This window comes from Chiloscyllium punctatum, chromosome 11, assembly GCF_047496795.1.
Source record: "Chiloscyllium punctatum isolate Juve2018m chromosome 11, sChiPun1.3, whole genome shotgun sequence".
Lineage (NCBI taxonomy): Eukaryota > Metazoa > Chordata > Chondrichthyes > Orectolobiformes > Hemiscylliidae > Chiloscyllium > Chiloscyllium punctatum.
In genome coordinates, this window is record NC_092749.1 from 89,309,322 (window position 1) to 89,331,379 (window position 22,058).

At 40.5% G+C, this 22,058-nt stretch overlaps 1 protein-coding gene across 3 annotated transcripts in view; it reads left to right on the forward strand.

Moving 5' to 3' along the window:
• The window catches only part of LOC140483173 (parkin coregulated gene protein homolog), a 354,639-nt gene that overhangs the window by 206,688 nt on the left and 125,893 nt on the right, over positions 1–22,058 (forward strand). For all 3 annotated transcript variants that reach the window (XM_072581210.1, XM_072581211.1, XM_072581209.1), the window contains one exon: positions 16,460–16,631. In XM_072581210.1, the coding sequence (XP_072437311.1) occupies positions 16,460–16,631 (172 nt within the window). The remainder of the gene's footprint in view (positions 1–16,459; positions 16,632–22,058) is intronic.

Sequence of the window (22,058 nt, forward strand, 5' to 3'; positions counted from 1 at the left end):
AGAGCTGATAAGAACTTACGTGGATGAACAGAAAGTTCAAGAAGTGAGAAGAGCGACAGAGATGGCAAATGATTATGCATTAGTGCATAAGGTGAAATTTAGCTTCCAACAGAAATTTCATCCCATGAGGAATAGAAATTGGATGAAGGGGAGATCTTTCAATTCAAAACAAAGAGTAGATCATACTGAGAATAGTTTACCACACATGTAAAAGGAAACCCAAGAGGGTGGAAAGGAGGTGAAAGGTCTCAAGTGTTTTCACTGTAATAGAGTGGTACACATAAAATTACATTGCCAGTGGTTTAAGAAAGGCACTGCAGAAAGGTGGCTTCACTGCAATAAGGTGGGACATGTAAAGTCACAATGCTGGTCGTTGAAGAAAGGCACTGGGGGAAAAGATGTGATAAAAAGGCTAAGCCAGTGGGATTAGTGGAAGCAGTAAAGGAAACACCAAGAAAAGTCGAGGAGCTGCCGGAGAGTGCACAATGTAGGCAGGGGTTGGGTAGTGAGTTAGTGCACAATCTCTATTAAGACTTCATCTCTGTGGGTAACGTTTACTCAGGAAGAACAGCGGAGAAGGGAAAGCAGTTATAATTTTAAGAAATTTGGGATCTGGTCAGTCTCTAATATGAAATGAAGGAGTCGGTGTTGGACTGGGGTGGACAAAGTTTAAAAATCACACAACAACAGGTTACAGTCCAACAGATTTATTTGAAGCACGAAGTGCGCGAAGAGATGAAAGTATTTGCACTTTTCCTGATATGTTACCCGAGAGGGTGATAATTTGTGGAACGGATAGACTGAAATTTAGCATTCCCCTGTGTAAGGTCAGGTCGGAGAGCCGAAACAAGACTGGGGAAGTAACAGTGGGAGTGATTGACAGAGTGGCAGTTCCAAGAATACAGTTTGTTCTTGGAAATGACCTGGCTGGATCCAAGGTGGGAGTGATGCCCTTGTAGAGGAAAAGCAAATGGAAAATCAGAGAACGGAGTAGTTAAAAGAAAAATACCTGGATATTTTCCATACTGTGTAGTAACGAATTATAAGTGACAGCAAGAAGGGAAAATTAAAGAGAAAGATGAAGGAGTTGAGGTTCAGTTAGCTGACACCCTGTTTGAAGTAATGGTTCAGGAAAATCCTGAACAGGTAGAGGGACAGGCTGAGATGTTTATTCCTGAAAGGCTAATGGACTTACAACAGAATTATGAGACAATAAAAAATAAATATTATGATGCATACTCAGGAAAGGAATCAGAATGCATTCCCGAGAGTTATTATCTTAAGGATAGAATCCTAAGATTAAAATGGAGACCACGACAGGCTAGTGCAAAGGAAAAATGGGCAGAAGTGCACCAGATTGTGTTGCCAATAGCATACAGACAGGAAGTATTAAGAGTAGCACATGAATTACCAGTAGGCGATCATCTAGGTGTGAGGAAGACTCAACTTAAAGTATAAGTGCACTACTATTGATCTGGACTGCAGAAGGATGTGGTTGAATTTTGCCGTACATACGTGCCAAATGGTAGGTAAGGAACAGGCAGTAATAAAAACAAGCACCTTTGTTGCCAATTCCCACACTTGAAGAACCTTTCACCTGGGTTCTGATTGATTGTGTAGGTCCCCTCCCTAACACTAAAAGTGGGAACCAGTATTTGCTAACAATAATGGATATGTGTACCAGATTCAAACTGTTACAATGAAGTGGTCAAACCCTTCTGTTAGTTAAAGTCAAACACTCAGAGATGCCCATCTTGCCTCATAATTTGTTAAAGTGTGCGTGAGTGACAGACAACTCCTAATTTCCACCGTTTAATGAAAAATAACAATTTATTTTCCAAACAGAACAACAAACAAGTCTATTAACAAGATTTTAGATGGGCAGTTGGCTCTAAGGCAGACCAATTTTCAAACTGCCTACTTTTTTTATACCCCCCCAATGTCATTCCCTCTCATTGGCCCAATGTTATCAAACAATAAATTCAAACTCAATTCAATTTTAGTATCCTGGGCATAAATTAAATTGATTGGTTAAATTTGAATTGTTTTCAAAACAGCAACCAAAACTCAGGTATCCATTTAACAGTCATTTGCTACATGTGTCTATTCTAGAACAGCCTGTCTCTTAGCTGTTCTGTTATGGCAGCTGTGGCTGTACTTCAAATTTACTTCTAAATTCAGAAACACTTTCTATCTTAAAGTGAATATACACTCTTTCAACTTTGTAACACTAACCAAAAACATCATTCTGTCTCCTCACTTGCCTCCCTTTCTATAGCATCTATACCATGGAACACTATGCTGCCAGTCTTGTCCATCCCTGAGCCATGTTTCTGTAATAGCTATAATATCCCAATCCCATATTCCCAAGCATGCTCTATGGTCATCTGCCTTACCTGTCAGGCCTCTTGCCAAGCACCTGTCTGCCTTAGCTATTTGACTTGCTCCTCTTATCTATTGAACCAGCCTCATCCTTTCCTCTTTCCTCACTGTAGCTTTCGTTTGCACCCCATCTTTACTAGTTTAAAGCTTCACGAGTAGCACAGGCAAATTTCCTTTCAAGAGCCACTTCCCTTTCCCTGCTTATGCCATTGGTGTCAACATGGCTGGCACTGGAAAAGAACAGCAGGTCAGGCAACATCCAAGGAACAGGAGAGACAATGTTTCAGGAGTAAGCCCTTCATTCATTCACAACAATGTCCTGCTGGTCACTTTCCCCTTGCAGACCATTCTGCACCTACACTGAGACATGCTGGCACCAGGAGGCAGCACACCATCCCGATGTTTTGCTCACGGCTGCAGAAGCATCTATGTTTGCCCCAGACTGCAGCTCAATGACTTGGAACCTGAAATACCCGCTATTAAAGTAGAGCCAGTCATGGTACCAGAAACCTGGCTGAGGGTGCTATGTTCCTTTGAGAAGCCATTCCTCCCTCTAATATCCAAAATGGCATATCTGTTTGAGATGTGGACACCCACAGGAGACTCCTATACTACCTGGCTGCCTCTCCTACTATTAGTAGCAGTCAGCCATCTCCCTGACTGTATCTGCAAATTCTCCACCTTCCTAAAACTGCCATCTATCACACCCCCTTGCCCTTGTAAACTCTTCATTGCCTCTAACTGCTGCTCGAACCAATCCATGCAGTCTGATTGGGTTCACAACCAAGCACATTTCCTATAGACATTGTCTCCCAGAGCATTCAAATTCTCCCTGATCTCCCATATCTGACAGGAAAAGCACATCATCCAACGAAGAGTCATTTCGGCCCTTTTAACAATCTATGGACCCAGAGATTACCTAAAAATGGAACACAGCACAACTAGCTCAAAAACACAGCATTAGCACAGTCTTACTTGTCAAAAACACTGCTCTTGGATATCTTAATACCAATGCTTAATATTAAAAGTAAATCAAGAGACAGATCTTAGTATAAACAAAAAAATGCCTTCACCTTACTCAATATTATAGATTTACAGAAGAAAAGGTTTAGAAGTTTTATACATCTTAAAATCAAATACTTAGCTAATCAGGCTCAAAAATCAAAGATCATCCTCTTCTCCTGTAGTTTCATGCAGTGATTCTTTTAAAAATCACCGATACCACTGCAAGTGTACATGAGACTGGATGTTAGACCTCACATGTCAACGATGAAACTGCACTGCTTGTTTGTTATTTCAGTGCAACCTCAATCTCCAGAGTCTTTGTGCAATTTCTCTGTCTGACAGCTGTGAAACTATATTTGTCAGCTGCTTCATAAAAAGCCAGTCTCCAAGCCTTTATTCAATTTTTCAGAAGCGATCTTGCCAAATGGTCGCTGTCCCAAAACTCTCTCTCCTTCCTCCCTTCAAGTACTTTTGTTTTCTTCAAAACATAGACCATGATAGTGTCAAAGGTTAGTATTTTGCCAAAATTTGTACCTTAATAATTGCATTTTGTCTGTCATTTCTTCTGTGCTAATGGGCACTATTTAATTCCAAATTTATGTTGTAAAGTTATAAGCGAAGGAACCATTTCAAAGGCAGACCTCTGGGAATTGAAACTATAATGAAATAGATACCAGTCTGGCTGAACCATGTTTTCACTAGGAATTACCATAATTAGTTAAATCTAATAGCCTTATTGCCTGGCAATCTCACAATCTGCATTTTTACTGGTTACTACATGTCAATTACTTCAGGATAAACTTCAAATTCCCTGAACAGCATAGCTCATTTATATTGAAAAAAATTGGTACCTTCCATTCAGCTAGCAGGTTTTTCTGCTTTTAGAGTCATAGAGATGTACAGCATGGATACAGACCATTCGGTCCAACCCATCCATGCCGACCAGCTATCCCAACCCAATCTAGTCCCACCTGAGTTTTAATCTAGCAATGCTTTCTGGATCAATTTACAGGAATATACTTTCGCTGGACTCTCGTTATCTCATTTCTGAAGGCTTTCCATTTTCCTGCCGTCCCTTTACCGCAAACATCTGCCCCCAATTAACTTTTGAAAGTTCTTGCCTAATACCGTCAAAATTGGCCTTGCTCTAATTTAGAACTTCAAATTTTAGATCCGGTCTATCCTTTTCCATCACTATTTTAAAACGAATACGATTATGGTTGCTGGCCCCAAAGTGCTCTCTCACTGACACCTCAGTCAGCTGCCCTGTCTTATTTCCCAAGAGTAGGTCAGGTTTTGCACCTTCTCTCGTAGATACATCCACAAACTGAATCAGAAAATTTTCTTGTGCACACTTGACAAATTCCTCTCCATCTAAACCCTTAACACTATGGCAGTCCCAGATTATGTTTGGAAAGTTAAAATCCCCAACCATAACTGAAATCTCCTGACAAATTTGTTTCTCAATTTCCCTCTGACTATTAGGGGGTCTATAATACAATCCCAATAAGGTGATCATCCCTTTCTTATTTCTCAGATCCACCCAAATAACTTCCCTGGATGTATTTCTGGGAATATCCTGCCTCAGTACTGCTGTAATGCTATCCCTTATCAAAAACACCACTCCCCCTCCTCTCTTGCCTCCCTTTCTGTCCTTCCCATAACATTTGTATCCTAGAACATTAAGCTGTCAGTCCTGTCCATCCCTGAGCCATGTTTCTGTTATTGCTATGATATCCCAGTCCATGTTCCTAACTGTGTCATGAGTTCATCTGCCTTCCCTGTTAGGCTTCTTGCATTGAAATAAATGCAGTTTAATTTATCAGTCCTACCTTGTTCTCTGCTTTGTCCCTACCTGCCCTGACTGTTTGACTCACCTGTACCAGTTCTCAACTGTACCAGTCTCAAATTGATCTCTTTCCTCACCAACTCTCTGGGTCCCACCTTCCCACTTTACCAGCTTAAATCTTCCTGAGGACCTCTAACAAATCTCCCTGCAAGTATATTTGTCACCTTCCAATTCAGGTGTACTCCGTCCTTCTTGTACAGGTCACTTCTATCCCAAAAGAGATTCCAATGATCCAAAAATGTGCATCCTTCTCCATACACCAGCTCCTCAACCATGCATTCATCCTATTCCTGCCCTCCCTAGCTCATAGCACTAGGAGTAATCCAGATATTTCTACTCTCGAGGCTCTCCTTTTTAAATTCCTGCTTTACCCTCTGTAGTCTCCCTTCAGAATCTCAACCTTTTCCCTTCCTATGTCATTGGTTCCAATGTGTAAAATTAACTTCTGCTGGCCCCTCTATCCCCTGAGAACATTCTGCATCCTCTCTGAGAGATCCTTGATCCTGGCACCATTCTGAAGTTTTGCTGCTGGTCACAGAAAAGTCTGTCTGTACCTTGCACTGGAGAGTCCCCTAACACAATTGATCTCTTGGAACCTGACCTACCCTTCATTGCATTAGAGCTAGTCTCAATACCAGAAACTTGGCTGTTCATGCTGCATTCCTCTGAGAGTCCATGACCCCTAATTTTTCAAAACCGTATACTTGTTTGAAATGGGCATAGCCATAGAGGACTCCTGCACTACGTGCCTACCTCTCTTACCTTTCCTGGAGTTAACCTATCTATGTGACTGTACCTACAACTTTTCCCACTTCCTATAACTGCCATCTATCACATCCCCTTGCTCCTATAAATTCCTCATTGCCTCTAACTGTCTCTCCAATTGATCCATTCAATTTGATAGGATTCGCAGCCAACAGCATTTATTGCAGAGAGAATCCTCAGTAACGCTTAAATTCTCCCTAAACTCCCACATCTGACAAGAAAAGCATATCATTCTACTAAAAGGCCATTTTTGCTTCTTGCAATCTACAGACCCAGAAAATAGCACTGATATATTCCTCTACAAAACACTGTTCCTGGTTAAATTAATACTTATAACTTATATTTTTAAGTTTAATCAAGAGACATATCTCAACATAACATATGATCAAGAAAGAATCCACTCTACTGACTACTGTAGACTTACTGTAAGGCCACACTTAAAATATTTACTTATCTGTTTCTGTGTTGTGACCTCTCCCAAACAGGTTCCTCCAAGATTTGTTGTGAATTTCATTGTTTGTTGATTTTCCCAGATGCACTCAGATGTCCAGTGATACATGAATTCAAACAGCAAAGGCAATAACTGTGCAGGTTCACTGCTGTGTCAGTTAGCAGTGTGGATTTCTCTCTCTCTCTCCTGCCTTTATCTGTTCGTCTCCTTTTTAAAAGTGCTGTTATTTTGACTTTTTTTTCTCCAGTTTCAAAGCAATGCAACAGCATATAAAACAGTAACTGCTGCTCCTGGAATTCAAGGAAATCACCTCCAACACCTAAAATACTTCAAAAAAAGGAGCAGCCTGTTCCAGCCAGAAATTTTTCCCACCTTCTATCTTTGATTACCCAGAATGCATGATATCATACACTGACATGCAATTAGCTGCTACATGTGCACCTGAGTGTTGACCACTTATCTATCTCTGTAGGCTTGGGTAAGATGTCATCTCCTCCAGTTATTTGTGGATTGAAGCCACCATCTTCAGCAATAACTGTATACTTTGCACCCATGTCACCAATTCTATCTGCCTTGCATTTTACTCTCTCAAGATGAATAAATTTGTGTATAACATCAATGCCCTATTTGATCCTGAATTGAGTTTCAGCATTATAAAGACTGCCTACTTCTATTTTTGCACCTTTATTTCATCCTCCATCTCTTCTTCAGCCCATCTGCTGCTGGAAGCTGGGATATATTCTAGCAAGTCTCATCATGTGCCCTCACAAAGCTTGAGATTACAGTTAACTAGTGCCCAGTTCTGTTGAGGCAGAAAACATGTAAATGTCTTTTAATTTTAATCATTTTAGCGTAGTGTGCAGCTGAGTGCAAGTCCTACTACTGACTCGCTGTCTCTCAAGATATCTTACCATATGGTGATTTCAGAATGTTGCCCCATCCCCATGCAAAAGCTAGCCTTCCCTGTTAAATGGTGGTTGCACTCTTCACATAGAAGCTGCGAATGACAGCCTGTAGAGAAAATGGCTACAAAAACACCAAAGAGAGTAACAAAGCAAAGACAGAGGTCCAACGATTTCTGTTACTGCAAGGGTGGTCATGACGCACAAAGTGAGATATGAAGAAGTAGCCAGGGGGCCCATGTGCATACACTCAGTGAAAAATGGGAAAAGATAACCAGGAAGATTAATTCTAGATGATTTCCTGAAACCTGGCAGCAATGCCACAAGAAATTTAATGATGTTGCATGGTTAGTCAAGGCTCATGAATCCATCATCATTATCATCACTCCACTAACCTCCCTCTTTGCTCAATGCACGACGCTTCCATCACTCACCTATCAGAATCAGTACTCAAGTCTAACATTCATATGCTATACATCACTTTCATACACATGCCAATGCTGCTAGCTTCATACTCACTTTTGTCTGCTTCCGCATAGTTCAAGCTATTCAGCTATGTGAAGCAAATCATCTGAGAAAGATTATAATACAATCATTAACATTCTCCTCATACGGGAAATATTGACACATAAAATCAGAAAACAGCACAGAACTGAAGGGAACTGGCATAGTTGCATCACTTGAAACATTCTACCGCTTCACCATTTTCCTGCACGTACCCTGTATCTTTTGATGCCTTGAATATTGAGAAATCTATCTCTCTCTTTAACATGCGCAATGACTGACCTTCCACAGCCTCTGGAGTAGAGAAATCCAAAGATTCCCCATCATCGAAACAATGAAAACCCTCCTCATCCCAATCCCAATTTTTTTTCTGGCCTTTATTCTGAAACTGTGTCCCCGATTCTAGACAGCGTCACCCCAGCCAGGGGAAACATCTCTCCTCCATCTGCCCCTGTAAGAATTTTGTAGGTTTTAATGAGACTACCTCTCATTTTTCTAAATGTTATAGTATACAGGCCCAGTCTTCTTAATCTCTCCTTCTACAACAGCCAGGAACTGGTGTGTTGAACTTTTCATTGTACTCCCTCTATGACAACTATTTATGCTTGGGTATTGAGACCAGAATTGTATACAGTACTCCAGATGTGGTGTCACAAAGGTTCTTTCCAATTGCATAAAGACTTTATTCATGTACTTAATTCTGCCTACAATAAAGGCCACATATCATTTGCTTTCCTAATTTCTTACTGCACTTGTATATTGGCTTTTAGTGGCCCATGAGCATCCGGTTCCTTTGGATATCTACATTTCCCAATCTCTCATTATTTAAGAAATAATCTTGATTTCTGTTTTTCTGACCAAAGTGGGTAACTTCAAACTTTTCCAGATTATAATTCTTCTCTCCAGGTAAATTTAACCCTCCCTCAAGTTTCAGATTCTCATTATCACCTTCAAATCCCTGCATGATCTCTGATGTTCCCCAACAATAAATTCCTGTGACCATATCCCAATTTACTGGTACAAATCTGCTTCTTGTTCTTCATTCTACCATCTTGAATTTTTCAGTCTCAGCATTTCCATTTTGTCCTGCTCAATAGATTTAACAATTTAGGAAACTAACCCTTGAGCAGATGTTTTCTTCATTCATGTTGCATCATTTTAATATGAAATGCAGATTGGCAACAAGACTTTTTTCTTTTAATGTAATTTAAGTGTCAGACGCTACTAAATGTTCAGGCAAGCCACTAGTGAAATGAATTTCTATGGAATTCAAACAGAGAAGAATGCTGCAGACTGAGCTGCTAACAAAGTAAGCTGGGAACGAAGTTAGTACTTTTAAAACACAAATAAGCTATGGAAAGTGAAGGAAGTGGGAAGCTTATATTCTTTAATCTTAACAACGGTAAGTTAAAGAATTATTGAAATTTTAAAAATAAAAATTAATAAATTAAACATAATTAGCAGCTTTTAATATATGAAAAACAGTAAATACGTTGAAAATAAATAAATTAGAGAAGAAAATGTTAATTCAATTAAATACGTTAGAAGTACCAAAAAAATTGTATTCATCTGATAATCGACATTCATTATTCAGGAACCAGAAAATAGCTAATGTACAATAAATAGAAAAAGAGTTTCATGTATGAATGCATGTAGCATCAGAAAAAAAAAATGCATTGGAAGCACAAACTCAACTTAAAAGATATGACGTGTTACAAAAAGCTGGGATAGAATGGAGGCAAAACATTCCTGGTTGTAGGATCACGAGAATATACTGTGAAGGTGGGAACGAAGAAAGTGTGGCAATTTTGATTCCAAATATAACCACAACAGTGAAGAGAAAGAACTTCAGTAAGTATGAATAATCTTTGGAAGTGGAAGAACAAGAGAACAGCAAAAATAATTTAAGACAATGTTTGATGTTTTCAACAGACCTCCAGTCACTAATTCAATGAACTAGTGGGTAAATATATAAACTAGACATCATAGAAGCATGTATCAGAAACAAAGTGACTATTATTGGAGATTTTAATTTTCACATAGATTGGAGAAGTTAAACAACTCAAGTAATGAAGGTGATTAATTTCTAGAATGTACAGTGGACAATGTGTTAAAATGTGAGAAAGTCTGGTGCTTGGGCACAGGGGCCATCATTCATGACCTGACTGTGCTAATTGAATTTGAATCAAATTCTTTCAAAATTAGACTGAATGAAGCAACTTAAAACTATCATTGCAATATGAATTATTGCAGAGTAAACCCATGATTTTAGAGTGTCAGATGTGAATTTGGAGGCATTAGTGATACAGGTGGGGAAGAGGATAGTAGCCTTGTTTTCATTGGGAACCATGAGAACCTCAAGCAAAATGACACATAATAGAACAGCAGAGAGAAGGACTGGTAGAGGAATAAAGAAACTAGGGAGGAATTCACTGTCCTTAACATGGGCTGCATACAGCAGGGTTCGTTGTATCACATGTTGCTGAGAACACTAAAGATAATGCTATGTCCCGACCTATGCCTTTAGCAACTTCCTGCAAGTCATTCATCCTTCTATATGACATGATGTTGGCATGGCCATTGACGTCTTCTTTCCTTCTTTCCCCTCTTCAGTCACACTAACCTTCACCTTCTGAGTTACTGCTTTCACACCCAAAACTTGCAGTGATTATTAAAGAGCATCTTGGAATCAGGTTCCAACTTGCAGAGAGGGCTCTTGTGGTGCAATGGTAATGCCTATACCGTTGAGCTGGAAGGCCTAAGTTAAAGTGCTACCTGTTCCAGAGGTCTCTAAGCACATTGATTTGAAAATATTTCCAACTGGCGAGGGTATGGCATCGTACTTACCCTCTCCACAGCCTCTGTACCTTTCTCCTGTCATCCTGCAGACCGAGACACACTGGCACTTCTGCACCATTGCTGCCTTTTACATGGACAGGTCACTTACTCCTCTGCCTCCCCTGTGAAGATGCCATAATACTCTGACAAATCAAGACACCTCTGAGGCACTTCATAATGAGGAATGGTTACAAGATTAAAATTAGAAAATACACATTTTACTTCCAATAAGATGGGGATGAAGTAGGGCTTCTGAAGGTGGGATCGTCTACTCTATCCACTTTTCTTCTTGTTTCTTCCTTTTTTTCTCTCTGCTCTCTTTTTTTCTCTTCTATTTTATTTTACTAACCTCTTGGTGAAGTGCTCAGTTACGGCAATTGCATCAGCAGCAGCAAGTGAGCCGAGCAGTATGGGCTCATTGGTGTGGCTTTGGATTCCCGGTGGTGTCTGCTTTATGGAGGTGGTGATCGAGGTGAATTTGGGCCTAGTACTAGAATCAGTTATATCATCAACAGCTGCATTGGCAAGGTGGGCCCAAAGTGAAGTCATGGCATCAGTGAACTCAAATCTGGACAGTACCCAGTGGCATGTGCATTGGCAAGGTCAAGCAAGGATTCATCGTAGTGAGGGCATCAGTGGAGGCAAGATCGCACTGAAAAATTGCAACTTTTGTTGTGGTGGCAATGGCATGACAAAAGGGACTTGTGCCTGGCCACCAGCCCCATGGCACATGATGGAGTATTTGACAAGAAGGACTGTAAAATTGGACTTTTTTTAATTTCTTAATTTTTCTGCTTAAATTCTATGTTTTGGTTTATTTTCTGCGACAAACTGCAGCAACACTGTACAGTATAATACTTTCTACTGTATTTTGTAACAAGATACACATGGCAATAAATAAATCAAATAAATGGCCAAGTGTTATAACTACTTAAGTAACACTCGTGTATGGGCCATTTTTCAGCTTGATGCTTTATTTTTGCCTGAGTGAACAATACCTTGTTTTCTGTATATTCATTGTCCAAATTTGCGGTCTCAATGTTACTTTAGTCAATATAACAGATGTCTGATGTAAGCAGGAAATGCACCTTTTTCTCAACAGACCAGTTCATAGGACATAATGAAAGTATCATGGGTCTCATGAAATGGTGCAAATATGTACATTAAATTTGAACCCATAATGTCAAAGATTATTGATGAGGAAAGAACCAAAATCATGTAACAATCTAGCTACAAACAGTGATTATAATATAGAGTCATAGAGCTGTACAGCATGGAAACAGACCCTTCGGTCCAAACCGTCCATGCTGACCGGATATCCCAACCCAATCTAGTCCCACCTGCCAGCACCCAGCCCATATCCCTCCAAACCCCTCCTATTCATGTCCCCATCCAAATGTCTCTTAAATGTTGCAATTGTACCAGCCTCCACCACTTCCTCTGGCAGCTCATTCCATACACGTACCACCCTCTGCGTGAAAAAATTGCCCCTTATTGGTGGTAGATCTGAGCAGAAGAAGTAATAGTCACAACCAAGGTTTTAAATTTCATTAAAACAACCTTCAAGATGATGGAAATCAAACCTTAGTAAATTGAGTGCCATTGTTATTGTAGGTGCTTTCAAAACAACACTGGACTGCATTCAGAGGTATTTGATAAAATACTGAAATGGCACAGTGACTAAAAGGCAAAGCTTCCACTTGTGTATTTGAACAATAATGCTCAATAAATGGGGAAAGAGGTAGTATCAAGTTTGTTCTGACTGGGATGGGAGGAGAGCACTGACTTCCTCTAGTTCCACTATTCATTGGGCCTCAAAATGAATGTAATTCTTTCACCTGGTTCCTGATATGACCAATTATATGCTTTCTTTTTATTAGACTTAAAAGAATAAGATCCATCACACATTTCTTTAATAACACAAAATTAAGGATTTATTGTAAGACAAGACTTACTGAATGATAAAACTGATCAACACACTAAGTTTGTAATATGATAATGAATGGTTATCCATCTTAATAACCCAAATACACACGCACTAGTTGAAAGGAAAAAATTGATCTTTCTCTATACAAGAATTCACTTTGAGTTAAAAAACACTTTTGGGTAATTAGTCTTTGTTCTTGAAGACAAAAAGAATAAGATTTGAAATGTTTATATGGCAATTTGTCCAATGTTCTGACGTCTTTACATAGGTGTCTATAAATATATATAGATAGCTCTGAGCTCTTTGCACATGCAGCTTAACAGGAAAAAAAGAATTGACACTCTTCTCAAAGACAATAAGGTTTCAGATTGGTTTCACAGCAAAGGTTTTTCCAGAACTGTAGACCTGAAATAGGAAATAAAAACAGAAAATGCTGGATAAACTCTGTCTGCATCTGTGGAGAAAGAAACGATTAATATTTTGAATTTCATCATTCTTTTCGGTTCTTGAAGTTGAAAGGTTAACTCTGTTTCTCACTTCATACTGCCATACCTGTTGAGTTTCTCTAGCTTTTTCTATTTTTATTCTCAATTTCCAGCAGCTGCAGTTTTATGTTGTTTTTATCTGAGCTGAAATGAGAAGCTTCCTTTTTTCAAGACAAAAATAACTGCAGATAATGGAATCCAAGGTAGATAAGCAGGAGGCTGGAAGAACACAGCAAGCCAGGCAGCATCACGAGGTGCAGAAGTTGACGTTTCAGGAGTAACCCTTCTTCAGAACTGGGATGGGTGGAAGGGGAGCTGCAGGTAAAAGAGCTTGCTGGGACAGGGTGGTGGTGGGGCTACGTGAAGACAGGTAGAGGGTACGACCTGGTTGGTCAATAGGAGGAATGACTTCGATAGGTAGTTGGGAGGAGTGGAAGGGTGGGGGAGGGGGAAGGGCTGGGAAGGAAGTTGAGGAATGGGAGGGAGATTATTCGAAATTGGAGAACTCAATATTGAGTCCTCCAGGCTGTCGGCTGCCCAGACAGAAGATGAGGTGTTTTTCCTTCAAGTTGCGGTTTGGTGTGTTGTGGCAATGGAAGAGGTCAAGGATGGTCATGTCAGAAAGGGAGTGGGAAGGAGAATTAAAATGGGCGGTGACTGGGAGGTCCGGTCGCCCCCTGTACGCCTGGCTTTTAGCAATCTTTCTAAACTGAAAATGCAAAGCCATCTCCAAATCTGCAAAATAATGTTCAAACAGAATGCCATAAATCAAATAATAAAAATAGTCAGGTATTTTCCCTGAAGTCGAGTTCAACCAACCAGGACCAGCAGCTATCTGTAATCATGTGCTTTCAAAGAAATGGCTTGTTAAAAAGTTCCAACGTCTCTTTTCATTTGTCTTTAACAAAAAGAAATTGAGGTATCTCTACAATCTTTCAAACTCAAGTGCACCAAATTACTAAGTAAGGCCATCATAAAAAGACAGATATGAATTCAGTAGTTTGCGATAGCAACATGTTCAAACAAAGAAAATGATAAGCATGAATAAAGAATATAAACATACTGGAAAAGACATCACATACGATATTAAAAGTTTTTATGAATATATTAGTGAAAGAGAATGACAAGGTAAAATATGTATGCATATAAATAAATGGACAAGACCATGGTAGAAAAGTTCAATATAGGGAAGAGTTCACAACAAAATATTTCTATTAAATGTGAAAGATTACAAATTGTGGAAAAGCAAAAGAATCTGAATCGTGACATACAAACATCATTTAGAGCTATCGCACAGCTACAAAATATAATCACTGAAGCTACATGAGCATTGGTCTTTAAACCAAAGATAAATCGATGATATTCTGTGCTCCAGGTATAAAACAAAGTAAAATAAAACAAAGAGGTGTGGTTGGTGGAGATTTGAAATAAAAACAGAAATTTCTGGATAAACTCAGCAGGTCTAGCAGCATCTGTAGAGAGACAGCAGAGTTAACGTTTTGAGTGCAGTAATACTTCTTAAGATTCTTCAGATTCTCTTGGCTGATGATACCAGACCTGATGAGTTTCTCCAGCAATTTCTGTTTTTGCTCCAGATATTCAATGTTGGGTACAACACCTTAGAAAGAATATTATTGTTTTTGTGGGAGTTTGAACAAAAATAAGAGGTTAAGAGCGTAAGAGGTGAAATTATGTGAACAGATTGCAAGAATGTGGCTTGCATCCCCTTTATTATAGGAAATTGAGGGATGATTTAACTATGGTGTTTAAAGTTATCAAGGGATTTGATAAAGTAGAAAATGAAATTCCTTTTCTGGTGAATCAGAACAAATAAGTTGAGTAAATTAGAGCTTGATGTCAATGAACTTTGACCAAATTGAATGATGAAAGAAGTTTGCGAGGCTGAATAGCCTACTCTTGTTCTAATGTTCCACTTCATAGCAATATTCAGTGTTTTAAATTCAGGTTCAAAATGTATCAGCAATGACACTTTGCTAATAGATTCGCCAATAGCAAGTCGGTTGGTTGAGCAGTTTAGCAAAAGGTTAATAATTAGAGATTTCCATTGAAACTATAACATCAGTCAGGATTTAATGCAGGGTCTCATTCAATGTTGGAGATCCAGTCGGAGTCCAGTTCTCTGGAAAGCATTCCAATCAATCATTTACCTGGCAGTGTTAGGCCTTTTATCTAATTAGGCATAAGGAAATACCACTCTTAAGGGCTACTGGCCAATTGGCAGCCTTCCAGTACAGATGAACACTGTGTGCAGTTTAGTCCATTTATTTAAGGAAGGATGTAAATGCACTAGAGTCGGTTCAGAGGAGGTTTACCAGACTACAGTCTGGAATGAATGGGTTGTCATATGAGGATAAATTGGAAAAGCTAGGCTTATTTCCATTGGAGTTTAAAAAAGTGAGGGATAACTTAATTGAAGTAGGTAAGATTCTGAATGGTCTTCACAAGATGGAAGTGGAAAGAATGTTTTCTCTTGTGCCTCAGTCCAAAGCTTGGAGACACAGTTTTAAAATTAGGGGTTTCACTTTCAGGACAGAGATGGAAGATTTTTTTTTCTTTCAGAGAGTTGTACAACTTTGGAACTCTCTGGCTCAGAAAGTGATAGATTTTTGTTCAGCGGGGAATCACTGCTTATCAAGAGTGGTCAGTAATGTAGAATTCAAAACACAAACAGATCAGCCATGATCTTACTGAATGGTGGGGCAGGCTTGAGGAGCCAAAATAGTCTACTTCTGCTCTTATTTCACATATTCTCATCACCACTGGAAGCAGTGGCGACTGCCAATACTACACTGGGTCTTTCAGGAAGGCTGAACAATGGATTCCACATTTTGGCAGGATGAGGATCATGGTTGGGAGATGACACTGAAGACAAGAACAGGGGCTGCGTCCTGCCTGAGGTGGCCTTCATGACTGCAGTTTTATTGATCTCATGATTTTATATAGAGTACTCATAAATGAGGTACCCCTGATTAAATGCTAGAAAATCTGACAGCGTTTGCTAGATAGCTTGTTCAGATGATGTCCCCTGCCACTGCTGCTGAATGATATAATCATGGAATGAAGTCTTGAAGTGACCTTTAAGTTGGCAATTTGGAGATCTCATGTTGCTCGACTTGATCTCCACCTTGTGCCCTTTCATCCAATAAAACAGCAATTCCCACTAACTAGAACTTGCTGAACAGGATCATTAAATTCCACTCACCACTTAGTTCTGTTTTAAAGCAGTACTGGAACAAATGTAACCCAAAAACAGTTCCTGAAATTACAAGTTTTATTAGTCTTATTCATTGTTATAAAAAACATATTTAAGGTTTCATTGTTTTCTTTCAGGTGGAGATTGAGAAATTAGACTATCATCATTATCTGCCTCTGTTCTTTGATGGTCTCTGTGATACGGCACACCCATATGACTTCTTTGCACGGCAGGGGATACATGACATGCTAGAACATGGTGGCATGAAGATTCTTCCAGTTATCCCTCAGCTAATCATCCCAATAAAAAGTAAGGTTTTGAATTTTAGAATTTTACATTTCCTTCTTGTTAATGGCACAGTATCTTTTTATGGATCGTCAAAAATTAGGGAAAAGGCTGCTTGGTGCAGCATGTGGGTACTGATCATTTGAGCTAGTTATGCCAGTATGAATGAAAGTTTTAAAATAGTATTCTTCCAAAAAAACAAAACTTTTCGTGTCAAGATCCAATATATTAAACTGAATTTACATTTGGACACAGCTTTAATAACTGCAGTTAAAAATACAGCTCTGATCGTATTTGTTTATTTCTTTCTATTTATTCCCAAATTTATACACTTCCCAACTGAAAAGGTATGACCCTGACTGCCTCCAATTCCCCAATGTTACTGCCCACTAGATGGTATGCAAGAGCAACCAGGATTAACTTGCACATTAATTATGCCACTCTGAATATTGGAACAGCAGAGGGCTAAATCATATGATGTTTCAGTTGAATGTAATTTTCTACGAGTTTCATGGAGGGGGTTCTCCTCATGAGGCCGAGCAAGTTTTCTGACATTTTCATCCCAATAATATCTCTTTAGTAACTAATCACACCCTTATGATATCCATCTCATCCAATGTGAGTCCAACTCTCCCACTAATTGTAGTTGGAAGTATTCATTACGTTGCATATCCCAGGATATATTGATGTACTTTGCTTCAGTGCCATTTTTAAAATACTCTGACATCTCTAGTTGATTTGGATGCGAGCATAAGAGGTACAGTTAGTAAGTTTGCAGATGACACCAAAATTGGAGGTGTAGTGGACAACAAAGAGGGTTACCTCAGATTACAACAGGATCTTGACCAAATGGGTCAATGGGCTGAGAAATGGCAGATGGAGTTCAATTCAGATAAATGCAAGGTGCTGCATTTTGGGAAAGCAAATCTTAGCAGGACTTATACACTTAATGGTAAGGTCCTAGGGAGTGTTGCTGACAAAGAGACCTTGGAGTGCAGGTTCATAGCGCCTTGAAAGTGGAGTTGTAGGTAGATAGAATAGTGAAGAAGGCATTTGGTATGCTTTCCTTTATTGGTCAGAGTACTGAGTACAGAAGTCGGAGGTCATGTTGGGGCTGTACAGGACATTGGTTAGGCTACTGTTGGAATATGTGCAATTCTGGTCTCCTTCCTATCAGAAAGATGTTGTGAAACTTGAAAGGGTTCAAAAAAAGATTTACAAGGATGTTGCCAAAGTTGGAGGATTTGAGCTATAGGGAGAGGCTGACCAGGCTGGGGCTGTTTTCCCTGGAGCGTCGGAGGCTGAGGGGTGACCTTGAAGAGGTTTACAAAATTATGAGGGGCATGGATAGGATAAATAGGCAAAGTCTTTTCCCTGGGGTCATGGAGTCCAGAACTAGAGGGCATAGGTTTAGGGTGAGAGGGGAAAGATATAAAAGAGACCTAAGGGGCAACTTTTTCACGTAGATGGTGGTACTTGTTTGGAATGAGCTGCCAGAGGAAGTGGTGGAGGCTGGTACAATTACAACATTTAAGAGGCATTTGGATGGGTATATGAATAGGAAAGGTTTGGAGGGATATAGGCCAGCTGCTAGCAGGTGGGATGAGATTGGGTTGGGATATCTAGTCGGCATGGACGGGTTGGACCGAAGGGTCTGTTTCTGTGCTGTAATCTCTATGACTCTATAAGTGCTGGCATCCAGAGCCACTCTACACAAAGGGACACATTAGTCTTGGACATGGCAGATAATGACAAATTGGCAGCCTTCTTCACAGATAGGGACCCGGGGGATGTCATGATGCAGAGGCGGGCTGTCCTCTTTCCCATGAATAACTAAAGGACACTACACCACCTGCCATGGAGGTCACCACCAAGGTCATTGTGGTCTCCATGGTTCCAGGAAACACCCAGCAATACAGGATGAAGTTGAATAACATTCTCCCATCTGCAAACTCACACTCACTCGACTGCACCCACCTCCCACAAGGCTCATGGCTCTATCACTCTCACCACTGTGTGTTGCGTATTCCTTCCGACCGACCAAAACCCCCTACTAATCCTATTCACTCACTCGGGATGCTTTAACAATCTACCTCACCTGCACCAGCATTAACAGTCATACCAGTTCTTTCATCTCACACATTTCAGCACACCAGCAACGCACCCCACCCCACCCCTTTTCATTCCAAGAGTAAACAACCTATAACAACCCTGAAAAGGCCAAAATGGACGATAGCCTTCAACTCCTCATTCACTATAAGAGGAGGATATTGGACCCCGCTGGAGAAGACCCTGCTATCTCGAGCATGCAATTACCAGCAGCCAGGTCAAGCATTTTCAGAGTCTGTGGGATAAGCACACAGATCTGCAATTCATCACCCGTGCCATCGATTCTTCAAAACAATGGCAAGGTGACAGGAAGAAGAGGGACCTTGACTTCAGTCAAGGTACACCTTCACAAGGGAATCAGAATGCATCCAGTCAGCAGAGAGAGGCTACCGACAGGCACCAGGTCTGCTCTCAGGCCACTGCAAGATGGCCGGGCCTTCCACCTCCAGTCTGCCTGTCACCATCAGCCCTGACTCTGACAAGGACACACTCAATTTGTCTGGGCCCTCTAAACACAAACATCCCAACCGGACTTTCAATGGCAATGGGCTTCACTGTAGGATAGACACCCTCCACTTCTCTGTTAAGTTTGAATTTGCATTGAGACAAACTGACAGAGAAAGAATGAAGACAAGCTTCTGAGGGCATATTGGTGGCATGAGTGACACTTTATGTTCTCAGTTTTGTATAGAAACGTTCTGTTTTCACCATTATCTCTGTGTGTGAGAATATCTGTCGAAATGCAAATGCAACATTGCAGGTACTTATCCCAACACAATGCTCCCTGGATCAGGCCTAAGATGAGTAGTGGCTGCACCATGTACAGGCAATTGGTAAATCACAGGAAGCTGTAGCTTTGGCAACAATGCTCCATCTACCGAGGTGCACAGACATTGCTATTACAACCAAGAAGTTAGTGGAGATCAATCATTAAAGACCATAGAAACAGGAACAGGAGTAGGTCATTTGACTCACTATTCAATAGGATTATGGTTGATCAGACATTACACACATCCACTATCCTGCCCTTGCCCCGTAACCCTTGAATCCCCTATTGAGCAAGAATCTAACTATCCCAGCCTTAGATATACACAAGGACTCTACCCCCACAGCACTCTATGGAAAAGAGTTTCAAAGACTCACAACTCTCTGAGAGAAGAAATTCCTCCTCATCTCAGTCTTAAATTGGTGCCTCTTTGTTCTGAGTCTGTGTCGTCCAGTCCTAGACCTCCCATGAGAAGAAAGGTTTTCTCAGCATTTACCCTGTCAAGCCCCTTAATAATCCTTTATGTTTCAATGAGATCACCTCTCATTCTGCTCAGAAGACAATGCCTGCGGACCAGAGATCATCCTAGTGAACCTTCTCTGAACTGCCTTCAAAAAAAGTTATACTTTTCCTGCTCACATTACTAGAGATTTGGTCTCACCAACACCTTACACAATTGCAGTAAGACTTCCATACTCTTACACTCCAACCCTCTTGAAATAAGGGCCAGCATTCAATTAGTCTTCCTGATTACCTGCTGCACCTGTGTGCTAGCTTTCTATTTTTCATGCACAGGTACCCCAAATCCCTTTGTGTTGTGACTTTCTTCAGTTTTACTCCAGTTAATTAATGTTCTGTTCTTTTGTTCTCCCTTCCAAAATGAACTTCACATTTTCCCATATTGTACCCTATTTGCCAACTTTTTGCTCACTTATTTAACCTATCGATATCTCTCTGTAAACTTTCATGACCAGCCTTTCCGCCTATTTTGTGTCATCTGCAAATTTGGCTGCAGTAATATTATAACCAGTGTGAGCCCAACATTGATTCCTATGGAAACCCACTAATCATGGGTTGTCAACGTGTAAAATAACCCCTTATCTGTACTCGCTATTTCCTGCCCATTATCCAACTCTTTACCTAATTCTCTATCCATGACAATATAATATCTCCAATACTGTGGGCTCTTATCTTATGACTTAGCCTTTGTGAGGTACCTTGTTGAGAACCTCCTGGCTGTCCAAATACAACACACATTTTCCTTCTTTCCACTCTGTTGGAGACTTCCTCACAAAACTGTAATAAATTAATCAGACACAATTTCCCATTCATGAAGCCTGCTAACTTCGGTTAACTAGATTATGATTATACTGCATGCGATGCTCAGGCTTGCTTGGAGTAACAGTTGGACTGCAAACAGTGGGATCATGCCTCAGGGTCACAAGGATTGCAGTCTTCACGGGTCTTTTCACCTTCAGTATATGGGTGTGTGACCAACGCAGTTGCCTTTTGAAGGGGTTCATATTGCAGCCCCCTTCCTCACAGTGCAAAGCTTATCCCCGGTGTGGTCACATCCCTTTTCACTTCCGTTGCATACTTGTGATTTACTGAATGAAGGAAGGCATAATGGCTGCTCCTTGGACAGTGAGGTCCAGCCTTCACCTCTCAATATAGGTGCACTTCAATGCGTAAACCCTTCCTAGTTGCCCAGACCAAAGGCAAGATGGACAATAAGAAAGTGAGTGATCAGAGAACATGTAAGCAATCCTGAGATGGAGCCTGGACCAATCCATGAGCTGGATGATGCTCCCTGTGTGCAAAGTATCCTTGCAACAATGTTCCAGTAGGAGATGCTGGTGTGTAGCCTAAAATGCTGCATAACAATGCAGAAGGATGCAGTAAGTCGATCAGCGATGTGCCATGGTGGTGAAGAAAGACTGGCATGTGTCAGATACTAACATCCTTGGACATTGGGTGGCATGTGAGCACAATCCGTGGAGTATGTCCTGAGAAGTGTTATAGACAAGGTACAATTACAACATTTAAAAGACATTTGGACAGGAACATGCAGAGGAAAGATTTTGGAATGCTGGAGGCGAGATGCAGGTAAATATGACTAGTTCAGTTTAGGGGACCTGATTCGCTTGTACAAGTTGGACCAAAGGGCCTGTTTCCCTGCTTGTAGCCTCTTATATTGGTACCAGGCGTCAAAGATGGCAATTTGGAGGAGCAAGTGACAAGCTGGAATGACCATAGAGTCATAGAGATGTACAGCATGGAAAGAGACCCTTCAGTCCAACCCGTCCATGCCGACCAGATATCCCAACCCAATCTAGTTCCACCGACCAGCACCCGGCCCATATCCCTCCAAACCCTTCCTATTCATATACCCATCGAAATGCCTTTTAAATGTTGCAATTGTACCAGCCTCCACCACATCCTGTGGCAGCTCATTCCATACACGTACCACCCTCTGCGTAAAAATGTTGCTCCTTAGGTCTCTTTTATATCTTTTCCCTCTCACCCTAAACCTATGCCCTCTCGTTCTGGACTCCATGACCCCAGGGAAAAGACTT